General features: G+C 36.7%; 1 protein-coding gene across 4 annotated transcripts in view; it reads left to right on the plus strand.

Moving 5' to 3' along the window:
• Nucleotides 1–15,395, plus strand: part of LPGAT1 (lysophosphatidylglycerol acyltransferase 1) — a 93,651-nt gene that overhangs the window by 44,468 nt on the left and 33,788 nt on the right. For all 4 annotated transcript variants that reach the window (XM_030935634.1, XM_030935635.1, XM_030935637.1 and 1 more), the window contains 3 exons: nt 2,544–2,639; nt 6,430–6,703; nt 10,828–10,954. In XM_030935634.1, the coding sequence (XP_030791494.1) occupies nt 2,544–2,639; nt 6,430–6,703; nt 10,828–10,954 (497 nt within the window). The remainder of the gene's footprint in view (nt 1–2,543; nt 2,640–6,429; nt 6,704–10,827; nt 10,955–15,395) is intronic.

The following is a 15,395-nucleotide window of genomic DNA, read 5'->3' on the forward strand; positions in this document are numbered from 1 at the left end:
TCCTTAGTCCACAGTAAATGCTAGTAGCACTCCTTAGTCCACAAGGACCAAAATTATCCTGCAGTTTCCATACTCACCCAGTGGAGAACCATTGACCTTATTATAATTTCAAAAGGAAAGAAGAGTGCAGTAATTTGTTTAAGTCTCTATACGGTGTTCTGATATGTAAAAAATCTGTGCATTCAGATAAAGAGTAATTGATACAGATTGATTTTGTCTCTTAGAAATAATGAAAAAGTTCTGAGTGACAGACCTACCAAACATTGACAGAGTTGATTTAGGCAGCTTATGTTTACTCATCCTTCTTTTGAAGAATATGAAACAAAGGATTAATTGTATTTTCTGAAAGTGTTGGTCCTTTTTTTTTTTTTTTTTTTTTTTTTGAGACGGAGTCTTGCTGTATTGCCAGGCTAGAGTGCAGTGGTGCCATCTCAATTCACTGCAACCTCCGCCTCCCAGGTTCAAGCAGTTCTCCTGCCTTAGTCTCCCAAGTAGCTGGGACTACAGGTGCCCGCCACCACGCCCAGCTAATTTTTGTATTTTTTGGTAGAGACGGGGTTTCACCATGTTTACTAGGATGGTCTCAATCTCTTGACCTCGTGATCCACTGGCCTCAGCCTCCCAAAGTGCTGGGATTACAGGTGTGAGCCATCGTGCCTGGCCTGGTACCTTTTTAATAAGTGTCTGTGAATTGTCTTGGCCTTTTATGACAATTTATGATAAAACTAAGAATTTTTATTTCTGTCAAAAGAACTTTATTAAATGTTTTATAAACATTTATTGACTTATAACATTTCCCCTAAAATAAGTTGGAACAGAGCTATCCTTACAAATCTCAGAAAATAGTTTGGCTATCTTTACTGAATTTATGTTTTAAGTGACCCTTCTAACTGAAGAAATAAATACATCGTGAATGAAAGATTAAATATAAAAGCTAGTTATTTGGCACTTAAAACCCAGAAGTCAATAAATTACAACTACACTTCATAATGTGTCTAAAGCTAAAATGCTTTATAGGTTGAATCCACTGCTTTTTGTTTGTTTTGGGGACACTTTTCAACAAATTTCATTTAGTCCAAATCTCAGTGTATTTAAACAAAGTACTGTAATCATCATTTTAAAGCAAAGCAAGATGGGATGCTGGTGATTATCTTACTCTATATTAATTGCTTGAGGTATTAGTTCTTTCTTTGACTGGGCATATATCTTCATTTAAAAAAAATGATTTAATATTGTAAAGGTGATGGAGTAGGAGTTGTGTAGCTGGAAAACTAAGGCAGAAGCTGTAATATATATCATCTGTGGGCTTTTATAATGCTTTTATAAAAGCAGCACATGGATATCAGTGTTTCAGTTTTTTCCGTATGTGTAGGTTCACATAAATTGGTTCTTAGAGATGATGTTTACATCTATTGTTCCCATGGGAAACCAAAGTAGAGCTTACTGCATTCTTGATTGAAGTTGCAGCTTTCACTTCAGTTAAGGCTTATAACAAGGAATGCTATTTCCTCAGCAGGAAAGAACAATTAACCGATTCATTAATTAGATCCTGTTTGTACTTTTAAATTTTTTTTTTTTTTTGATAGGGAGTCTCTCTCTGTCACCCAGGCTGGAGTGCAGTGGCTCAATCTTGGCTCACTGCAACCTCTGCCTCCCGGATTCAAGCAATTCTCCTGCCTCAGCCACCCAAGTAGCTGGGATTACAGGCATGCACCACCACACCTGGCTGGGGTTTCACCATGTTGGCCAGGCTGGTCTCAAACTCCTGACCTCAAGTGATCCATTTGCCTCTGCCTCCTAGAGTGCTGGGATTACAGGCGTGAGCCACTGTACCTGACCTGTATTTTTAATTTTTAAATTTGCATGGAAGAAAGTCTTCTGCCCTCGATATAGGTATTAACCCTTATCAGCAGTGGATAATATTTTTCTGTTTAAGGACTAAGGCACTACAAATATTTTTATCCTGGCAAAGAACATGATTTTGCATACACTAATAAATATTCTTCATAATAGAATATGTAAATCATTCTATTATATTAATTTTTAAATGTTTTATTTTGGACACTAACTTTTTATACTTTGCCATGAAGCTACACTCAGATTCTATAGAGCTACACTCAGATTCTATAGAGCTATAAGTGAATGTTCATTAAATATATAGTCTTCTTTGATAACTTAACCATTTTGTTGTATTGTTTCAAAATAATTTTGCAAGTTATGTAATAATTACCAGAGACTTTGTTTGGGGTAGAACAAATTTGAAATCATTAAGTCCAAATTTAAGAAGTTACTTGAATTTCATTTTTTATATAGTGATATATGTACCTATGACTTAGGACTCGAAGACTTGGAATCAAGACCTGTAATTTTTCATGTAGACACTGTTAGTAACTGTGCTTTGTTTGTAGAAATAGAGGTAGATTTAAAATATTTTGGTTAATTAAAAGTATACTTGGATGATTATATTTAAAGCTTGGAGACTCGGCTCGACTATAGTCAGGTTTCTTCTATCCAATATTGTTTCTTGCTTTTCAATATTTTAGGTTGTTGCTCAGATGATGTGGTTGATGGATCATATTTTTAAGTACACAAACTTTGGAATTGTTTCTCTGGTCCATGGAGACTTCTTTATAAGACAGGTAAGTAATAAGCACTTTTTTCCCACAGTGATAGCCTGGTCAAATTGATTATTGATTATAAAAAGAGGTATAACAAAACCAATTATAGTAGGTAGGGCTACTGCTAACTGGTTTCAGGGAGCTCTGTTTTTTTTTGTTTTGGAGACAGTTTTGCTCTGTCACCCAGGCTAGAGTGCAGTGGCACCATCTCGGCTCATTGTAACCCTTCACTTCCTGGGTTCAAGTGATTCTCATGCCTCAGCCTCTGGAGTAGCTGGGACTATAGGCATGCCACTACACCCAGCTACTTTTTGTATTTTTAGTAGAGATGGGGTTTCACTGTGTTGGTTAGGCTGGTCTGGAACTCCTGACCACAAGTGATCCACCCGCCTGGGCTCCCAGAGTGCTGGGATTACAGGTGTGAGCCACCGTGCCCAGCTCAGGGAGCTCTTTCTCTGAATCTTTGTTCCCTAACCATTTATTTCAATCTCAATTTGAGTGTGGATAAGTATTAAAATACTTAAAATGCAAACATTCTAACCTCTACTCTTCTCCCATTTAGAGGGTACAATTTAGTTTAGTAAACATTGCCCACTATTCAGTTTCTTAGCTATGTGAATTGGGCAAATTATTTAAACACTCAAGTTTCTTTGTTTTCCAAACTTGAATAATATGTAGTATCCCCCACAATGGTGGTTGTGGGGATTAAATGAAGTAATATCTATAAAGCACTCGGAACAATGCCTGCTACCTTTATCATCATTTTTATCTTGATTACTACTATTGTATCACTATTATTTTTATTTATAAGGCACTGTTGTATAATATAGTAGATATCTAAATTACGATAGGCAGATTATTAAATAAATAAATAATAAATAAGTTAATGTAATAATAATAATGGGAGATGTTTTGGGAATTCATAGTGGGAAAAATAAGTATATCAGTTTTATGTGAATCCAGAAAAACTTCAGAGGAGAAGATGATACTTGGCACAAGTTTTAAAGAATAAGTATGGATTTGATGGAGGAAGGTGTATTGGAAAGTCCTAAGCGTTAGGAATAGTTTAGGTAGGAAGAAGAATGATAGCCTCTTATCAGCACTACATTATTTTCTTGACTTGTTACTAGTATTGCATGCTTTATTTTCACCAGAATGGATGACTGAAATATGATATGTAAGTGCTTTTATGTATGACAATACCACACTTATTTGGTGTTTACATATTTAACAACCTGGATTGTGCTGTGCTTCGCACATAATAATTACTTAATAAATAACTGGTGAATCTGATTAAGCCTTTTCCAAGAACCACAAATTCAGAAATAAGCTGGAAGTGAGTAGAAAAACTTCTAAGTTCTGTGAAAATAGGTATCACAAGACACCTATACTTTACTCCAGACAGTTTTATGTACTGGACATTATATCTTTTTTTTTTGGAAACACCCTTTATTCTTCTGAGCGGAGAAACAAATATAAGCATAGCTTGGAACCACAAGAAGTGGCAATTGGGAGTAGACACAAGGTCAAGACAAAATAAACTGATCAGGACAACTTAACAATGATCCTAGTGTAATAGCTCAGAGAAGGCAGCAGAACCAACAGTTAGAAATCTTAGCAGTCTCAGGGATCTGAAAAGCTAGCTGAGCACCTTACCTCATTTCCAGCTTTAGGAAATAATTGAATTTATAGTGTAGTGTAACAGTTGACCCTAATGATTATCCTCAGGCATCAAGAAGAGGGGCCGGGCTCTGTGGCTCATGCCTGTAATCCCAGCACTTTGGGAGGCCGAGATAGGCAGATTGCTTGAGGCCAGGAGTTTGAGACCAGCCTGGCCAACATGGTGAAGCCCTGTCTCTACTAAAAATACAAAAATTAGCTGGGATGGTGGCACGCACGTGTAGTCTCAGGTACTTTGGAGGCTGAGGCAGGAGAATCGCTTGAACCTGGGAGGCAGAGGTTGCAGTGGGCCGAGATTGTGTCACTGCACTCCAGCCTGGGCAACACAGCAAGATTCCATCTCAAAAAAAAAAAAAAAAAAGAGGCTAAATTATACTAGATTATCAGTGTACTTTTAGATAAAAGTCGAAAATTAGGTACTGCAAAATATTTTCTTGTGATTACTATGTGAAGTTTTGCATACATAGAGATTATATTTCAAAGTATCTAGAAAGTTTACAAATTTATTTCTAAAAAGCAACATTTTTTTCTCTGATAGACTAGTAATAAAAATCTATGACATGAGGGGAAGGAAGGGAAAAAGCATTAATGTTTAAAAGAAAAATTCTCTTGAGACTTTACTACTAGACCATTTTGACAAGCTTTTCCAAGAATAGTAAAAATATTTTATGTATAATCTTGAGAACTTAATAGCTATCTTAATCATAATCAGTTCACCTCAGTAAACTAAGAAAATGTCTTACATGTTTTCTATTTGGGATACATTTGATCTAAAGACTGAAAGCACACTAATTATTTTGAGGAGCTTCTGTAATTTTGTTGGCTGGAAAATACTGGCAAATTGATCACACTGAAAGAACCTTTGTGATATGTAGTTGTAAGCTTTGGGCCTTCCTACAAATTTTTCTAGATTCTTCATTTTAGACTTCAGGTCATCTTCTTTTCTCTCTTTCCCTCTCAACTAAGATACAGTCCATTAGAATGTCTTTTTAGCTTTACTTTCACATTTTTTCCCGAATGTAACTACTTATCATCAATACAATATAATTGAATCTTGTCAAATTCCCTTGTGTGCAGTACTGCAAGTCTTCTAACTTATTATCTCCTGTGGTCTTTTGGTCACAGGAGCCAGCAGATTTTCTTTATTTTTTTTTTTTGAAACAGGATCTCACTCTGTCACCTCAGGCTGGAGTGCAGTGGTACCATCGGGGTTCACTGCATCCTCGAACTTGTGGGCACAAATGATCCTCCCGCCTCAGCCTCCTGCGTAGCTGGGACCACTAAATGTGCCATCACACCCGGCTAATTTTTGTATTTTTTTGTATAGACGGGGTTTCACCATGTTGCCCAGGCTGGTCAGACTTTTAAACATAAATAAGATTGTAACACTTCCTTATTCAAAACTATCCAAAGATGTCCGCTCCAAAACTACTTACCATGCATAAGGCTCTTCTCATTTGGTCTCCACCTCCCTCTGTAGCTTCTCTTCCTACCACTGACTTCCTTGTTTATCACATTTCAGCCACACTGGCCTTGGTGCTGTTCTTTGAACATGCCATACTCATTCCCACCAAATAAATGACCTTTATCCTTTTCGTTCTTGTCACCTGGAATATTCTGCCTTGCATCTTCACATTACTTATTCCCTCACATTTTCACCTCCTCATAGTGGGTTTCTCTGACCCTCTTGACCCTTTCTATCCTTTTACTGTTTTCTTCCTAACACATATTACTAGTTGAATTTCCACTCCACATATACCATCTTCCCAAACTAGAGTGTAAGCTCCATGAAAGTCTCTTATTTCCTCCTCTATGTCTAGTGCCTAGGACAGTGCATGGCACATAGCAGGCACTCAGTAAATAGTCACTGAATTGATGAATGGCTGAACTTTCAAGGGCAATCAGAACAATTTCCTTTTCCTTCAGAAAGACAGATTTATTTGTATAAGGGCTAATAACTTCTCTCTTTTTACCACTGTGGTCAAAAAGGGAAGTAAGGTGAGGGGGGAGGGAAATCACTATTCTATTCTATGATTGGATTTTAATTTAGAAGCTGTAATTTCTATTTAATTTTATGGCATTTTAATTTTGGATGTACCTGTACTTATTACAATGTGTGTGTGCCTTCTAGGGAAGATCTTATCGTGACCAACAGCTGCTGCTTCTCAAGAAGCACTTAGAAAATAATTACAGGAGCAGAGATCGAAAATGGATTGTTTTGTTTCCAGAAGGGGGCTTCCTCAGGAAGCGGCGAGAAACAAGTCAGGCATTTGCCAAGAAAAATAACTTGCCATTTCTTACAAATGTTACTCTGCCAAGGTCTGGGGCAACAAAAATTATTTTGAATGCACTTGTAGCACAACAGAAAAATGGAAGTCCAGCAGGAGGAGATGCTAAAGAATTAGGTATGATGGTTTTTAGCATTTTTTACCTTGTTGGAGTTAAAGGATTTTCTGGAGTTACAGAAGATGATCAGTGTTCTTTTTTATATTTATAATTTTTGTTAAAAATAATACTTAGGGAGAAGATGAAACTGTAATTTTTTAAAAATGTTTCCATTTACAAAAGAAGTCTATGCTTTTAGTAATTTACTCAAATAATACAGAAATGCATAAAGTCAAAGATGTCTTTCTCCTGTCTTACTTATATGGAGCCATTCCCACGGCTGCAGTAAACATTCTTACAAATATCTTTACATATTGGTGGAACTATTTCTGTAGTACAGATTCCTAGAAGTGGAATTGCTAGACTAAAAGATATAACTATAGAAATGACATGTTTGAAAAATTAGTCTTTTCATTTATCAGATAATATTTTCATTTATCAAATTGAGAAAGCTTTTTGGTCTTCTTTTTGTTTGTTTGTTTGTTTTTGTTTTTTTCCTGGATTTTCTTGGGAGACAGTCTTGCTCTGTTGTCCAGGCTGGAGTGCAGTGGTATGATCATAGCTCACCATAGTCTTGAATTCCTGGGCTCAAGCGATCTTCCCACCTCAAACTCCTGAGTAGCTGAGGTTGTAAGCACATGCCACCATGCCTGGCTAATTCTTTAGTTGTTTTGTAGAGATGGGGGTCTTACTATGTTGACCAGATTAGTGTCAGACCCCTAACCTGAAGTGATACTCCTGCCTTGGCCTCCCAGAGTGCTGGGAGTATGCCACCGTGTCCAGCCTTGTTTGTTTTTAATACAGAGAACTAATTTAATGCAATTTGATAGTATTAAGAGCATTAAGTGTTAATAAATGACTCAGTTATTCCACTGCAAATATTTATCAAAAGAAAATAATCTGAAATGCAGGCAAATAGGTTTATTACAGATTATTTATAATAGCCAAAACATTGGAATTAGCCAGAAGTGAGAATGGATTAGTAATTATCAAATATCCATACAACGGAATACAACACAGCTGTTACAAATGATGTTTATGGAGTGTTTGTATTGGCTTGGAAAAATATTTATGCTCTTCTGTTAATAGGGTGGGCAAACATACAACTCTTCTGAAAACAATTTGAATTCAAGTCTGTAAACAACGAGGCAGTAGGAAATGCATGAAAGCAAGGACACCAAAATGTTAGCAGTGATTGCTTTTCTGAGTTGTAACATTATGGATTATTTTTCTCTATTAATGCTTTTCTGAATTTTCCGTTGTTAAAAATAATGTGTATGTATTACCTTCTTACCATCAAAAAGCAAATCATACTCAAAGATGCAACTATCTTGCAAATAGCCTGATAAATTACAAAGTTTTGCAGAAGATATTTGTGCCCATAGCATGGAGACTGTTTTGAACAAGTTACCTAAGATACTACTGTGAAAGTCTGGTTATAAGTTAGAAAGCTGAAAGGCATTCACTAGGCCTGTTTCCTTTGCAGTATTTTGCTATTTCTTTTCCTATTCTTTAAATAAAATAAAATAATAATTGAAATGATTGGCCCTCAGAAACAATATGTTTTTAAATGGCAATCAGGACCAGACATAGAAATAATGTCTGTGATTTAACTCAGATTTAACTGAGTTTTCCTTTTATTTGTTTCTCCCAAGCAGCTGCTTGGCAGTCAGCTCTCTTAATCTTCCATCATCTATTAAAAAGACAAATTGGAAGAGTCTTTTAATAGAAAAGGAACGTTCAGAATAGTTTCACTGCTGGAGAGACACTGTGGCAATGGCAGCCAAGCCAAAGCTTGAAGGCAAATGTCTTCCAAACAGGATTAGTTGCACTAATAAAGATTGCTGTTTTAAAATAGTTCCACCCAGGCAATATCCTGTGGTGGTCTAGATCTCAAATGTAGGGGCAATTGTTATACTGATTGCATAATAGTGAAGAAAAATCGTTGTTTTCTTTTAGAGAGAGCTAGTTTACGTTTGTAACTAAAGCAGAGTAGTTTATTTTTTAATCCTACCTTAAAGTTTTTCATTCTGCCTGTTTAGAAGAAAAACCATAAGTATACCTGAAAACTAGTTTTACCTGTATTTTATTATTCTTTTCCATGTTTTGGTATTTTGCATTTTATTTTCTTTTGTGTTTATATTAACTAGCATTTTATTCCATGTATACACAAACCATGCCTTTGTGTTTGTTTTAATATGTGATCCATACACATATACCAAAATTAAGTTCTGTCTGATTAACTTTAAAAAGATTAGTATTTTTGTTACCACATGATTTAACAGATATTAAACTGAATTTTGGTGTTTTTTCTCATCATTTAATTATACAAATTTTCAAACATACATAACAGTTTAAAGAATTTTGCAGTGGATGTCTGTGAGCTGACTAGATTATCTCTTCATCATTCTATCCATCCATTAATCCATCTTGGTTGTTTCATTTTTTAATGTGTCTAAAAATAAGCTTCATTAGTATACTTTACTCCTAAACATTTCAGCATGCATATCATTGGTAGCTTGTTAAAGTGTGTTTCTTTACATAAACTCAGTTCATTTAGCAATATGTTATTTAAAAAAAATTTTTTTACTTGTTTTACAAGTATATTTTTCTCCTTCACAATGTTGTTCTAAAATCTTTACAGAATTTAAGGCCAGTTTTAAATTATTTGACATACAAAAGTAATATATCATTGATTCCTAATGCACATTTGGACTTATGCTTGAAAATGAGTTTTCTTTTTTTAGGAATTTCTTACATACTTCAAATAAAGAATGGACCATTATACTCTTAAAGTCTGACCATCAGTATCCTCTGTGATGATTCTGCTCTCAGTTCTCACTCACCTTTGTACCCCATGCTGGGATAAAAACAGTGTGCAAAGGATCAAACTTAGCAGAACTTACCATCCCGTCTCCACAACAGTAGTCAACAGTTGTACCTTCCAAAAGGCAGGAAGCTTTATTGCTTTATGTGTACATATAACTCTTGCTAAAACTGAGGGAGATATTTTGCTTTTTATTTATTTATTTATTTTTTTATTTTTTATGTATTTTATTTTTTGAGATGGAGTTTCGCTCTTGTTGCTCAGGCTGGAGTGCGATGGTGCGATCTCAGCTCACTACAACCTCCACCTCCTGGGTTCAAGTGATTCTCCTGCCTCAGCCTCCAGAGTAGCTGGGATTACAGGGGTGCACCACCACACCTGGCTAATTTTGTATTTTTAGTAGAGACGGGGTTTCAAACTTCCGTCTCAGGTGATCTGCCTGTCTCGGCCTCCCAAAGTGCTGGGATTACAGGCATGAGCTACTGCGCCCGGCCTTTTTTTTTTTTTTTTTTTTTGAGACGGAGTTTCACTCTTGTACCCAGGCCGGAGTGCAGTGGCAGTGATCTTGGCTCACTGCAACCTCCACCTCCTGGGTTCAAGCAATTGCCCTGCCTCAGCCTCCCAAGCAGCTGGGATTACAGACACGCGCCACCATACCTGGCTAATTTTTTGTATTTTTAGTAGAGATAGGGTTTCACCATGACCTCAGGTGATCTGCCCACCTCTGCCTTCCAAAGTACTGGGATTATAGGCATGAGCCACTACGCCCAGCCTCAAGAGCAGCAACCAAGTGTATCCATAAAGAATGCTTAATTTTGTTGCCATGTTCCAATATTTATTAATGCCTATCCTCAGTATCACAAATCTTGGTGTTTATATTATATTATATTATATTATATTATATTATATTATATTATGTTATATTTAGTGAATGATTTTGTTTTGTTTCGAAGTCTGTTTTTTGTTTCTGTGATGTGAGTTTAGCTTCTGACCTTTTCATAGGTCAGTTTTTTATAGGAATGTTAAATATAAATTAGATCTTCATAGTGCATAATTGTATCAGATACTTGAATGGTGCATGTCCAGTAGATAATAGTGTTCCTTGTTTCGAGGTTCATCCATTTTATAACACAATAAGTAATGCTTAATTTCTTCTAAAGAACATTATAGAACAGCAGCACTAAAGTTCATCCTTAGAATTTTTCTTAAACCAGAAGGTATATTGATATACCTTACACTGGTCAAGTAATCTATGTTATTTGCTACAGATAATATAAAAGTTGATTTAATTTTAAGTCTTTTTTTCTTTGTTCTCAGACAGCAAATCAAAAGGCCTCCAGTGGATAATAGATACGACGATAGCTTATCCCAAAGCTGAACCTATAGATATTCAAACCTGGATCCTTGGATACAGGAAACCAACAGTCACACATGTACATTATAGGTAAGAATTCTATATTAGTACTCAGCATATATCCAACAATACTACCTCAGGACAGCATGAATGTCTTAATATTTAGTTTTTAATCATACAGTAGAAATAGTTGGCTCAAGTTCATTCTTATGCTGCATTTTTAATATTAAAATATCATTTGAAGTAGGTATTTCACTCAGTTATAGAGATCTCTAAAAGTGATATTCTAGAGGCACTATGTTTATTTGGTTGCCTGACACTTGTGTAAAAGTTAACTTAAAGGGCAAACATCAAGGATAAATATATACTCACTTGGCTTAAGAAGGTATGTATTAATAGAGATATTACAGAAAAGAAGTCCTCATCCAGAACCCCAGAATGTTCTTGGATCTTGTGCAAGAAAGAATTCAGGGCGAGTCTGTAAAGTGAAAGCAAGTATATTACAAAAGTAAAGGAATAAAAGAATGGCCACTCCATAGACAGAACAGCCCCGGGGGCTGCTGATTGCCCATTTTTATGGTTATTTCTTGATGATATGCTAAATAAGGGGTGGATTCTTCATGCCTAGCCTTTTTAGACTATATAGGGTAACTTCCTGATGTTGCCATGGCATTTGTAAACTGATGGCGCTGGTGGGAGCATAGCAGTGAGGATGACCAAAGGTCACTCTCGTGGCCATCTTGCTTTTGGTGGTTTTTAGCTGGTTTCTTTACTGCAACCTGTTTTATTAGCAAGGTCCTTATGACCTGTATTTTGTGCTGACCTCGTGTCTCCTCCTGTGACTTAGAATGCCTTAACTATCTGGGAATGCAGCTGAGTAGGTCTCAGCCTCATTTTACCCAGCCTGTATTCGAGATAGAATTGCTCTGCTTCACACACCTGTGACAGAAATTGAATTTGTTTTTAAATCAATCCACATAAGATTTTCTGAATGATTAAATTGGTAACTTAGCTATGACTTACACTTTTAAATTTTTAACATTTTAATATGTCATTTGCATAAACAATAGCAAAAACATTTATTGAATATGTATGCTAGCTTCTTGTTTTTTTATTGTAGTTTTTTTAAGGAGTTTATATAAATATGATAGGTATTTGTATGAAGCATAGGCTGATAAGGCCTGTTGGGTTTTGATCACTTTTATAGGCCTTTTAGCCTTACTGTGTTTCCATGTGAAAGACCTCAACCCCTGGCAACTACCTTACAAAGGTGAGGAATTGGTCCTAAGGAACATCACAGTTGCCACAAAAGCCCTCAATTCTAGAGGAAAACAACTCAAATTACGTACCATTGATAGTACATAGGTAGCATATTTTTATATGTGTAAACCATCAGAGTTTTATTAATACAAATGTAAGTACAGAGTTGGAAGAATTTGAATGAAAATTAAATTCTGAAATTTAAAATTACATAATTAATAGTTGGACTTTTTGATGTGTGAGGGATGACTATAAAATTACAGTTGATTCTGGTGTGTGGCTTACACTGAGGTAAGAGTGTAATTCCTCGTGTCTCTTTTCTCAGTCGACTCTTTCCACAGGTTTCCCTTTTACTTAAGTTATTGAGCAGTTACTCTGTATAAGGCAATGTGCTAGGCCCTGGAAGAATTGCTCGAGGAACAGTTTTATTTCCACATATGTGAAACATAGCAAACCTTCAGTAAGTTTTTACATTGTAATCTATGAATGAAGGACAATGTTAATGCCCAAGCTAGGAATACATGGCTATTGGATGTATGACTATATGTGCATTTGATATATGTGCATTGGATGTATATAGATCTTCCTAGCAAATCATACCCCAAAAAGAACTGAGATGAGGAAGAAAACATTGTGTTGTATGGGCATTCTAGTATAGGTGACCCTGCTTTTCTTTTTTAATCAGTAAATGGAGGAAATTTTAGTTTATAATCAGGAAAAAAATGAATCAAATCATAAAGGATAATAGAAATGGAAGAAATGGCCTACTTTTAGCAAGATTACTTTAACAGTCTCTTACATTCACTTGAAACAGAGGTTCTTAGTGCTGGGGCTCATGGATAGACCTCAGAGAATTTTATAACTGAATAAATGAATTTTTGAGAATGTTTATACCTTTCTACAGAGAAAGTTCATAGCTTTCACTCTGTTCTCAAAATTATTTATGACCTCAAGAAATTAAGGACCCCTGACTTAGAGATGAAAACCTCATAATAGATAGAAGATGAGGAATGGTCAGTTTGATACAGAAAAATACTTCTAATAAAGAAAATTTAATGTGTTAAACTAGTAGAGATTAAATCATGTTATAGAATCATACTCCAAGATATTAAAGTACAAATTATGCCTGATTATGAATATGCACATACATACAAACCCTAGGAGTCTTGGGACAGGTGAGGAGATATACTTTTCTTCCCAGGAATTTAATGAAGATTATTGTCTAACCAATGTTGGACAGGAGAGGAAGGACCTGTGTTCAGAAATGGAGAGCAAATGAAAAGAGCAGGAAAGAACAGAGGTGTCCTGGTGTCAGGATAGTACTGTGCTTTTGCAAGAAGCCTGTGAGAGGGGATATGGGCCATGTCTTTAGCAGCTCCCGGGAATATAGTCTCTATCAACTATAGAGTGACTTCTCATGTATTGTTCTTGGCCATCAGAACACCATGGTGCATAGGGAAAGAAACAGTGGTTTTAATTCAGACTTTTTGTTCATTTGGTTATATTTTTAAAATTTTAAACAAGGACAAGATGTTTCAATAAAAGTTTTAAAATGCAGCATTAGAAATCACATTATATATATAAATGTTAATAATATAAATAATTGGGATTAGATCCCTTTCTCTTGTAATGTGGGGAGGTTGGCAAGAAAAACTGGGTAGTATCGGCCGGGCACGGTGGCTCACGCCTGTAATCCCAGCACTTTGGGAGGCTGAGGTGGGCAGATTACCTGAGGTCGGGAGTTTGAGACCAGCCTGACCAACGTGGAGAAACCCCGTCTCTACTAAAAAAATACAAAGTTAGCCAGGCGTGGTGGCACATGCCTGTAATCCCAGCTACTAGGGAGGGTGAGGCAGGAGAATCGCTTGAACCTGGGAGGCGGAGGTTGCGGTGAGCCGAGATGGCGCCGTTGCACTCCAGCCTGGGCAACAAGAGCGAAACTCTGTCTCGAAAAAAAAAGAAAAACTGGATAGTATCAACTGCTTAAAGTGGGGAGTGGGTGCCCAAAGCATAGGAAAAGGTGGTCTGGAAACTATAAAGTTCACTAAAAAGTAGTAGTTTTGTTCATTGTTGGCTTATCTTCACCTATAGGGAGATTTGAAAAACTATTCATGAAAGTTTTTTTTTTTTTTTTTTTTCTGCAGTTAGGCATAATTTCTCCCTTTCTGCAGTTAAGCATAATTTCTCCAGAACTCTAGAACTATTAAACCATATGAGACCAGCCAATTTTGTTTCACATGATGTAGAAAGGATTTGTTTTCGTCTTAGCAGACTTAAAAAGATAAATAAATAAAGCAGCCCTCATTCTTGAGAATTTAATTAAAGTGATCACTTAGTGATTATGGTATATAACTGGGCAAGTCAGTACTGTTGCTGGTTTGTGTTTTTTGAGACACAGCTTCACTCTGTCGCCCAGGCTACAGTGCAGTGGGCACTGCAACCTCCACCTCCCGGGTTCAAGTGATTCTTCTGCCTCAGCCCCCTGAGTAGCTGGGATTACAGGCACATGCCACCATGCCTGGCTCATTTTTGTATTATTAGTAGAGGCAGGGTTTCACCATGTTGGCCAGGCTGGTCTCGAACTCCTGACCTCAGGTGATCTGCCAGCCTCGGCCTTCCAATGTGCTTTAGCCACGCACCTGGCCTGTTGCTAGTTTTTTTTTTTTTTTTTTTTTTGAGACGGAGTCTTGCTCTGCCGCCCAGGCTGGAGTGCAGTGGCCGGCTCTCAGCTCACTGCAAGCTCCGCCTCCCGGGTTCACGCCATTCTCCTGTCTCAGCCTCCCGAGTAGCTGGGACTACAGGCGCCCGCCTCGTCGCCCGGCTAGTTTTTTGTATTTTTTAGTAGAGACGGGGTTTCACCGTATTAGCCAGGATGGTCTCGATCTCCTGACCTCGTGATCCGCCCGTCTCGGCCTCCCAAAGTGCTGGGATTACAGGCTTGAGCCACCGCGCCCGGCCTGTTGCTAGTTTTTTACTGTAATCCTGGGAAATGTGACATATGACAGTCAGAAAGTAATCCATCCTGCTCAACTTTTATTAGATCCCACTTAAGATATTTCATGTATTTTAATTTCTCCGTTTTAAAAGAAATAATGTGGTTGGTTAAATGTTATCTATAGAGTTGACAAGCATGAGAAGCCTAGAGAGTTCTGTAATTTAAAAAAACAAAAAAGAGAGCTGACATAGATGAGTCCTAGAACACTAGTACCACTTAAAAGGCAGTTATTATGGATCAAATCAAAACAAATTCATAGGTAGTAGTAATTAAATG

Source organism: Rhinopithecus roxellana, chromosome 8 (genome assembly GCF_007565055.1).
Source record: "Rhinopithecus roxellana isolate Shanxi Qingling chromosome 8, ASM756505v1, whole genome shotgun sequence".
Classification (NCBI taxonomy): domain Eukaryota; kingdom Metazoa; phylum Chordata; class Mammalia; order Primates; family Cercopithecidae; genus Rhinopithecus; species Rhinopithecus roxellana.